The 9,836-nt window shown below is 45.2% G+C and overlaps 1 protein-coding gene across 1 annotated transcript; it reads left to right on the top strand.

The window, feature by feature from the left end:
- The first annotated feature begins 3,255 nt into the window (after positions 1 to 3,255).
- On the top strand, positions 3,256 to 7,901 carry LOC123066701 (CRM-domain containing factor CFM3, chloroplastic/mitochondrial). The gene is made up of 9 exons (XM_044489740.1): positions 3,256 to 4,126; positions 4,255 to 4,732; positions 4,828 to 4,958; positions 5,584 to 5,928; positions 6,169 to 6,325; positions 6,407 to 6,699; positions 6,787 to 6,846; positions 7,218 to 7,295; positions 7,390 to 7,901. Exons 1-9 carry the CDS (start codon positions 3,395 to 3,397, stop codon positions 7,450 to 7,452), a joined length of 2,337 nt encoding a protein of 778 aa, XP_044345675.1. The 5' UTR covers positions 3,256 to 3,394; the 3' UTR covers positions 7,453 to 7,901.
- The last annotated feature ends 1,935 nt before the right edge of the window (positions 7,902 to 9,836 follow it).

The raw sequence follows: 9,836 nt of genomic DNA, 5'->3' as shown, positions 1-9,836 counted from the left end.
CCCACCAGGAAAGTAATCTCTGTTAGAGGGAATCATCTCCTCTCTCGGGTGTCAGAGCTTATAGATCCAGTGTCAGGTGACTGGGATTCGGGGCTGATAAACCAAACATTTTGCAGTGTTGATGCTCAGAGAATTCTTGCAATTCCACTACCAATATATGAAATGACAGACTTTTTAGCTTGGAGTTTCACTAAAACAGGCAGGTTCACCGTAAGATCAGCATACCACGCTATCTGGGAGTCAAAGTTTGGGCACAATCTGCAAGGTGCAGCGAGTTCTTCCTCGCCAACACCTACATGGGATTCGGTGTGGAGCTTGAGCTGCCCAGCAAAGGTAAAAAAAATTTGTTTGGAGAGCACTTCTTAGTGTTGTTCCATGCCGTGCAATATTGGCGGATAGACATATCAAGATCAAACCAAATTGTCCCGTATGTAACAAAGGACCGGAGAGTATCCGTCACCTGCTTTTTGTATGTCCAGTTGCGATTCAGGTTTGGAAACTGCTTGGAGTGTGGGATGTAATACAGAGGGGATTGGCGATGAATACTTGCGGGGAGGTTATGTTGGATTATCTTCTTAGCCTACCGGACGATCATATCCATGTGCTAGGATTGCCAAAATTGCGAGAAACGGTGGCTACATGCTGTTGGTACTTGTGGTGGGAAAGGAGAAAAATTACACATGGAGGTGACCCACAAACGGCGCCACATATCAATCTTGATGTACGCTCCTTGGCAGAGAACTTTATAGCAGCGAATTCACCACGGCCAAGAGTTCATTTGGGAGGTTGGATGAGACCAAGGACCGGGTATGTCAAGCTAAATGTGGACGCGAGTTTTGATCAAGACTTACTTGAAGGTTCAGTAGGTGCTGTCATTAGAGACCACAAGGGCAAGTTTATAGCTGCAGCAAATGAAAAACTTGGAGTCTGTTATGATGCTTTTACTACTGAGGCAAATGCAATCAGATTCGGCCTAAATCTTGCTCGCACAACTGGATGTAGCAAAGTTGAGGTGAATTCAGATAATTCGGACGTGGTTGAAGCGCTGAGAGAAGGCTACTCAGCTTCGGTAGCCAGTGCGATTTTTGATGACTGTTATTTCATGTCTTTAGAATTCAGTCATATTGTTTATGAGCATTGTTTTAGGGAGAATAATAAGGTAGCACATGAATTAGCTAGTCTAGCTAGATTCAATCCTCCTGATGTATGGTTGGATGATCCCCCGTCGGCTATCATCCCCTTAATTGTATCAGATGCTACTATTGTAGCCAATTAATAAAGGAGGTGTTTATCAAAAAAAGGCGAAAACAACAAACGTACTAAACAAAACCAAACTTACCATCATGACCACAGACTCCCCTTTAAGAGTAGAGATGTTTTGTTGTTCTTGTGTTCGAGTCATGGAACTATTGTGCAGCCGATGCTCATTGCACGATGAGTGGACGATGCTTGATCTGGTAAATGCGCTCCATCTTGTGCCATGCATGCACGGTTGGATCGATAGGATCGTCCAAAGTTCGGCTGCACCTGTCGTGTGTATAGCAGCGCTCTATTAGGAAGGGATACCCAAAGGATGATGTGTGGGAATCAATAAACCTACAACCTATATGAAACCTTGGCACACACATAGATCCAAGGGAAAAATCCAGTTGGTAGACCCACATGGGATATGCTGGTTTGCCATTGAGTTGGCCCAGAAGTGAATGGAGCTCATGTTTTGTGGGCTGAGACTCTCGAAGAGAAAGGCGAGACTTGATGTCGCGTGGTGCTTCAGTCGATTACCACCTCTCCAACGGAGATTAGCATCACAACGGGCGTGGACTTCGGTATACATCTCGCATGTCCTTTACTTTAATTATTTCCTTTCCAGAGTCTTATACCGTGGTCCTTATTACTTGTTGAACAAAATACACTAATCCTAAAGCCATTCGAGAGGTGTCAAGTTAGTCCTAATACTATGAAAAATGCACACATGGGTCCTAGAAGGGTGCTAAGTATGTCACCCGTAGTCCTATTCGCGCAGCTTCAGCTTTGATTTGCATGGGTGGCAGGTTGACCATTGCCATGTGGCAACTTTTTGCACAAAACCACCCCCAAAGGTCCTCTCATCTAATTTTGTGGCCCTCTTCTTTGCACAAAACCTACGCGGATAGGGCCTGGCCATCATTTTGACCAAGCCATCCATCATAATACCTCGATTCTCTCCCATGAGCCATTCATCGCCATCCTATCTGTGTTTGTCGTGGTCCCTCTCTCCCACATGAGGGCCGGGACACCCTCCCCACACAACGGCGGTTACCTTCCCCGAAGAGGGCGGCGGCAATGCACGCGGGAGGGCGGCAATGGTAGGAGGCAGGCTTCAGGCTCAGTCCTCCTCCTTCCATCCTGGCACGTAAATCTAGATGGCTCCATCCCTATTTACCTCCCAGACCAGACGATCCTTCCTGAGCGGCGAAGGTAGATACATTAGAGCGGTTCTAGTGTTGTGCCAAAGGAGTTCATCACGCTCATGATTTTCGGGTGCTGAGGTGGACTGTGGCCGTCGGAGGTGGAGAGGAAGGCAAGAGAGAAACTGTGTGCAAGGAGGAGGGCCATAAAATGAGAAGAGATGAGCTTTGAGGAGTGGGGGGGGGGGAGGGGGGAGGTTGTCACTCACAGCAGTCAACGTATCCCTATGCAAGTTAAAGCTCATGCAACGTGGATATGTGTGTGGATGACACACTTGGCAATCTTTTATGACTTATATATATGCATTTTTTATAGTATTAGGACTAAGTTGACACCCCTCTAATAATTTCAGCACTTGTGGTGTATTTTACTTTTACTTATTTGCCTGTTTACTTTGTATACCTAGCTAGTGAGCTCACCATTTTAGAGTGGTCCACTTAATTGCACTTTTAGAGACACTATTATTTAATAACTCCCTAAAAACCAACCGAGAAAGTTAAAATTAGTAGTCGCGCATTTACTCATCCCTTTGATATCCTTTGGCGTGCGTCGTGTTGTAAGTCTTCAATGCGAGCATCATGCCTGAAGCCTAATCCCTCGAGCGTAAAAGCGATTCACAAAAAAAACATGAAGTTTTATATATAATCTTACAAATCAAACGATCTTTACATGAAACAATTTCCAAGAGTTTATATCCTGAAAGTGTAATTCAAATTCAAATCAAAGAGCCGTCCACTCCTTTAGGTGCTCAAACCCGTTTAAATCCACAACAAAAGCCCAAACCCGCTAAAAAAATATCCCCGCCCTGTTTCCCTTTCCACCTCCACCTTATCCGCCGCCGAGCCAAGCCGGCCCAAAACCTCCCACCCCCATCCATGGCGCCACCGCGCTAGGCCAAACCCCCACCCGCACGGGTCAACCAACCACCGCCACCACCTCCGCCGCCATGGCGCTCTCCGAGCTGCCCCTCCACCACTCCTTCCGCCTCTCCTCCCGCCCGCTCCTCCCGCTCCGCCTCCTCTCCCTCTCCCGCCCCGCCTCCTCCTCCGCCTCCCCCACCGCCGCCGCCGCCGCCGCGCCCTCCTCCTCCGGCCGCAACCGCGCCCCTCCCGCCCCCAGCCGCGGCGGCGCGCCATGGATGCAGAAGTGGGCCCCCGCCGACCCCTCCGCGCCCGCGCCCGCCCCCTCCCCGGGCCACGCGCCCTCGACCTCCATCGACCGCATCGTCCACCGCCTCCGCAACCTCGGCCTCGGCACCGACGACGACGAGCCCTCCTCCTCCCCCGCCGACGCCCCGCTCGACGGCAGGGAGCGCCTCGGCGACCTGCTCGACCGCAGCTGGGCGCGCCCCGACCGCCAGTTCGCCGCCTCCGGCCTCGACGAGGCCGTCCTCCCGTGGGAGAGGGACCGGGAGAGCGACGGCGAGGAGGCGGACGGGGTCAAGAGGAAGCGGGTCAGGGCGCCCTCCCTTGCGGAGCTCACCATGGACGACGTGGAGCTGCGCCGCCTGCGGGGCATGGGCATGACCCTCAAGGACCGCATCACCGTGCCCAAGGCCGGGGTCACGCAGGCCATCACGGAGAAGATCCACGACGCCTGGAGGAAGTCGGAGCTGGTCCGCCTCAAGTTCCACGAGGACCTCGCCAACGACATGAAGACTGCCCATGAGCTTGTCGAGGTACTCTGCCCCTGCATTATCAAATAATGCAGCACTAGGAATGTTCAGTCTCATTATTGGTTGTCGCAATTGGACCTGCAATCTTCTGTTTGTTCCAGTGAATTTGATGTCCAGTCTTTATTGGTCAGAGACGAACAGGAGGATTGATCATATGGAGGGCAGGGAGTGTCATGGTTGTCTATCGCGGGAGCAATTACACGAGGCCTCTGAAATCTCAACCTTTGGACGGTACCTCGTCACTGAGGAAGGGTGAAGATAGTACATTGTTCATCCCCGATGGCTCGAGCACTGCTGAGAGTGATAATCAGGGGAAGGATCTAACTGCTCAACATGATAATGCACCCATATTGGATCTGCACAATACAGAGGACATGACGGAAGAAGAGCTGGAGTTCAATCAAATGCTTGATGAGCTGGGCCCTCGTTTCGTGGATTGGTGGGGAACAGGAATTTTACCTGTGGATGCCGACTTGCTGCCTCAAACAATTCCAGGTTATAAAGCGCCATTTAGAGTTCTTCCAACTGGAATGCGTACAAGCCTTACCAACTCAGAGCTCACTAATTTGCGAAAGTTAGCAAGGAACCTCCCTTGTCATTTTGCTCTAGGTATTGCTTTTCGATAGTGCGAATATCATTCCCTCATCACAGCTTTTACTGCTGGCATTAAACAGCTGCTTATTGCTTCCTAACCTTGATTGAAGGGAGAAACCGGAATCATCAAGGCTTGGCCGCGGCTATTGTTAAGCTTTGGGAGAAGAGTTTGGTGGTGAAAATAGCTGTCAAACGTGGAATCCAGAACACAAATAATAAGCTGATGTCAGACGAAATAAAGGTTTTGATACCATCTTATTGTTGTTCCCTCTCATTGATAGGCATGGCTACTTTGTAAAAGTTGCATCAATGGACCTTGGAAACTCTTGTTCTTATCAGACTGTATTTTGTCCTTGGTAGCTAAGCTGAGTCCCAACTGAATATCATCTAAAGACTTTTAATGCATGAATAAGTGCAACTAAAAGACTGTCCCAAGACAAGTTTCTGGTTCAATCTCTTATGAAATTTATCTTTTTACTACCAAAGCAATTAGCAATATCAAGAGTTCCTAAAAATCACCACCAGAATTCAGCTCAAGTAAACATGTAGAAAGGATTAAACCATGTCCAGCACTTACTGAATCATAAAATATTAGCAGCAAAAGTGTGTTACACATAATAGAACTTGCTTCCTGGATCCTGTACCAATAAAATAGGCTTGCTGATGAAGTGTTCTGATAGAGCATCATGCATCAATAAGAGCATCTTTTCTTTAGGAACTTGCACAATTTAGAATTATATTCCCATGTTAGTGTTTACATTGAGTTCAAAAGCATGTTTCAGGAGATCATTTCGTCCTTCTATAATTTTTGTAACCTCTACAAGCTCTGGTGCATTTGCTAATGTTTCCCAATTTTGTACATCCAGAATCTAACAGGGGGTACCCTGCTTCTTCGAAATAAATATTACATTGTAATATATCGTGGAAAAGACTTCCTCCCAACGTCTGTTGCTGCTGCCTTGGCTGAAAGAGAGGAGTTGACAAAAGATATCCAGAATCTAGAGGAGCAGAGAAGATCCATTTCCATTGAACACTCTCCGGAGGATGGTTTTGATGGGCATGCTCTCGTAGGAACTCTTGCTGAATTTCAGGAGGCGCAAGCCCGTTGGGGAAGAAATGTAACTTCTAAGGAGCAACAAGAGATGAAAGAAGCGTCTTTTAGATCAGAAAAGGAAAAGCTTTTCAGAAGACTCGAACACAAGCTTTCCATTGTAAGCAATTTATATATGTTGTTCTTAAATAACAACTGTAGCTTAAGAAAGCAAAATGGGCTTCCACTTAAATTGGAATATTTCATTTTCAGTGTACATATCATTGTATTGAAATGTTTATTTGTATTGCTCTTGTAATTATGAAGTTGAGTTTGCTTATCTTTTATAGGTATGCTAATGTGACATAATCTTGTAACCTTAGTTATTTGTTCTTCCTTGATTTCTTCTTTAAATATACAGGCTCAAGCAAAAATACATAAAGCAGGGAAGTTATTATCAAAGATTGAAGCTTCTATGGTCCTTGCAAACCCATCCGATGACCGAGAAATGATCACAGCCGAGGAGAGATCTGTTTTCCGTAGAATTGGTCTGAAAATGAAAGCATATTTGCCTGTTGGTAAGTTTCTTGAACAATCACCTCATAACATGATTAACCATTTCTATTGAGTAATTGATTTATCCTATTTGTTTATATTAGGAATCCGTGGTGTCTTTGATGGCGTCATTGAAAATATGCACTTGCACTGGAAGCACAGGGAAGTTGTCAAATTGATTACAAAGCAAAAGACCTTGGCGTTTGTTGAGGAGACAGCACGACTTCTAGAGTATGAGAGTGGCGGTATACTAGTTGCAATCGAAAGAGTCCCCAAGGGTCACGCACTTATTTTTTACCGTGGAAAGAATTACAGGAGGCCTATTAACATAAGGCCTAGAAATCTCTTAACAAAGGCTAAGGCATTGAAACGTGCAGTTGCAATGCAACGCCATGAAGTAAGTTCATGTATATTAGGTTGCCATAAAAGAGTGGACTTCCTTATGATTTTCTTTAAACTCATGACTTGTCATGCACTCATGCAGGCCCTCAGCCAGCATATAGATCAACTGGAATTCAATATGAAGCAAATGAAGCGTGATTTGGTATGTAATGTTTCTATACAACAAAGTTATTCTATGTCCGTTAAGACAGTATGTTTATGTTAGGCCATACCCCCCCCCCCCCCCCCCTGCCCATAATTGGCTAACTGTCTCATCAAAATGTAGTAATTTGTTGTTTGAGTTGTAGAAAAGACACATCATTGTTATATAGATGGGATTTGCACACTGGCTTCCATGCCAGGTTCATATTCACTTGTGCACTGCATAAGGTTTTGGGGCAACATAAATTGCATAAAACTAGAGTCAGTGAGGCAGATGACTATACTTACACTAGTATTATGTGTCCTATCTGTCTTCCTAGTACATCTCATTCATCGATTAATGACTCCCTGATGTGATGCAAAACAAAATAGGGCATGGAGGACTACGATGAAGAGGCCGAGGATGCGTCAGATTCAGAAAGTGAAGACGATACAGCGGGCTATGATGAGGTAATTATTATGTGCCTGTGTACCCTATCATGCCTTCCTAGCACATCTTGTTCATTGATTAATGATGTCCTGATATTTATGCGGAACAAATTAGGGTATGGAGGACTATGATAAAGAGGAAGAGGATGAATCGGATTCAGAAGATGAAGACAACTAGGTGGAATCGCACGCTTCGCCACGCCGGCGATTTTTTGAGATGTTCAGATAGTCTTTTTCTGTTCACAATATGGACTGCATGGTCCCCAACAATAGAGCAATATAGAGTAAATGGTGTGTGGTTTCATCTTCACATATCAGCCTCAGCAATACACAAACGGATCAACTATAACTACCGGTCGCGTAGTCATGTCCTTCTCTGGATCACTATATCAGGAGGCCTGATCTGAAGCCTGTGTAGGTTTAATTTGAAGCAACATTCAGGGAAGAGGGAAGTGCTAGCCTCCATAGGTGGGTGCTAGTCATCAGACGGATCGCTTCTCACTTGTGGACCCTCACGATTAGCCTTTGTAGGATCTGTACAAACATTTGGTATAGCTCGTTATTACAGAACCAGTTATTTGTGGACATGTGTTTTTTTAATTGTACTATACTATAAACATGTTTTTAGTCGCGGATTACATTCACCTTACATGTATCAGAATCAGGAAGAGAACCTGCAAGTCCAGGACCTGAAAGGTGAGGGTTGAGCTCCTAGCCCAGTAAGATGCTGAATGGTGTTATTACAGGTCAAAAAATATATACTGAATGATGTTTTCTTGTGAATTGTTGACAGACAGGGAACAAATGTCATGCAGAAACCAGTAGAGATTTTGGTAAGGGTAAACCTGGTTCGACTGCAAAATTCATACCTTTACCCCGATTTGCATCGTTTGTGTTGCTGCCTAGATCATGGTATGAATAGCCAACCAGTTTTGCGCGGTGAGTTGATCAAATCTAGAGCGGCTCCATAGCCTTGGAATTGTTTGAAGAGAAGAACATGGGCAAGGTAATCTGCGGATTTGTTTCAGTCAATCAATAGAAAGGAATGTGAGCAAGATGACTGAACGTTCTGAATGTTTCAGATTCGACGAAATTGGATGCCTAGGTGAAGAAGCTGGTGGCGAGATACTTTCCTCGCTCAATCGTCACGATAAAAAGTTACGCAATTCTACTTACTAGTAGTACAACTAGAGTTGCTGCAATTCACGATAAAAAGCACCCCTACAGGCTACAGAGACTCAAGGGATATCTGCTCCGTTGTGATGAAAAACAGACAATCGGCTTAGCTTAATTTGTGCGCTGAGAGGGAGCCAGGAACATGCCAACGCATCCACATGACGGCTGCCTCCACTCATCAGTCTCAACGGCGAGCCACTATATATATATACCAAGACCGGCCTCATCCGGAGTTGACCTGTTCCATCAAACCTTTTCTTCATCTTGTTGGCGCTCTATTTTATAATGCGGGCCTCTATTTCCATCTGCTTTCTTCTTCTATGGAGAGTCAACGGTGTTCTTAAACGGATAATCCGTCTTCTGAAATAAACAAACATATGTGTACGAGCTGTCGTCGATAGGCGATTTCGTTATGCTTAACTAACGGGCCAACCATTTCCAATCGGAGTCTTAGCCACGCATTTTATATACTTAGGGCGCCTCTAGCAGATTCCTTATCCTAAAAGTCTAAAACTCTTACTCTATCTCGAGAGGTCAAATTTTTTGAGGGAATATGTCACCGAATGTCCCATTATATAGTGACATTTTTTGTGTGCGCCGTCGTTAGGAGTAATTTGTGATGGGGATTCCGTGACGATGCTTGTGACGCCCATAAAACGTCGATGAGGGGTAATTTGTGACATTGTTAGCTATTCAATGACATTTTTTCGGCTCTTCATAGTAGGCCCGATCTCTTGATTGCTGAGATTAATTTTTATTATCTCAGCATCGTACTGTATTCTACCATTGTTTCATAGTGGGAAGCTCATTGACGATTGGCAAGATATCTCTACACTAGCAGTTTATGCATTTTGGTGACAACACGTTGTGTCCTAAGAGTCAGATTTGCTTCTTTTTTCTTTCACTTTTTTCAGTTGGATCATTACTTGTTCATGTTGTTGATGGAAGTTTTATCCTTAGTTCAAAATTAAGATGTATGCCATCATATGCCATGCTTGTTGTCAGCTCTTGGCTTTATTTATTTTTTGCCTTATTAACCGTTCTTCGCTTATCTATGGCGACCCAACACAAGTGAGGAGACTTGTGATAACATACCCGTACAAAGGAGATGAAGTTTCATGTAAACACCAAAATCAATGTATCACAGAATCCTCACGATTCAATTCTGTTGAAGATGGGCCTAGAACTTTAGATCCAGCAGTGAAGAAGAGAACATCTACACTTGCAAAGAATTTTGTTAAAACAAACCCTAGCTATCTCCAAGCACTTGGTCAGACACATGCTGGCTGGAACCCTAGCTACCGGGGCCAAAGCCCCCCCCCCCCCCCCCCCACACACACCCACCCACCCACTCTCAAGTACTCTTAATTATTAGGCTTGAATATT

This window comes from Triticum aestivum, chromosome 1A (genome assembly GCF_018294505.1).
Source record: "Triticum aestivum cultivar Chinese Spring chromosome 1A, IWGSC CS RefSeq v2.1, whole genome shotgun sequence".
NCBI classification, from domain to species: domain Eukaryota; kingdom Viridiplantae; phylum Streptophyta; class Magnoliopsida; order Poales; family Poaceae; genus Triticum; species Triticum aestivum.
This window is presented reverse-complemented; position numbering and strand designations above follow the sequence as displayed.

Excerpts from the sequence above, each read along its gene's own strand:
- LOC123066701 (XM_044489740.1), top strand. The coding sequence starts at position 3,395 with ATGGCGCTCTCCGAGCTGCCCCTCCACCACTCCTTCCGCCTCTCCTCC. Across the intron at positions 4,127-4,254 it reads CTGCCCATGAGCTTGTCGAG|AGACGAACAGGAGGATTGAT; the intron begins GTACTCTGCCCC and ends TTTATTGGTCAG. Across the intron at positions 5,929-6,168 it reads TCGAACACAAGCTTTCCATT|GCTCAAGCAAAAATACATAA; the intron begins GTAAGCAATTTA and ends TTAAATATACAG.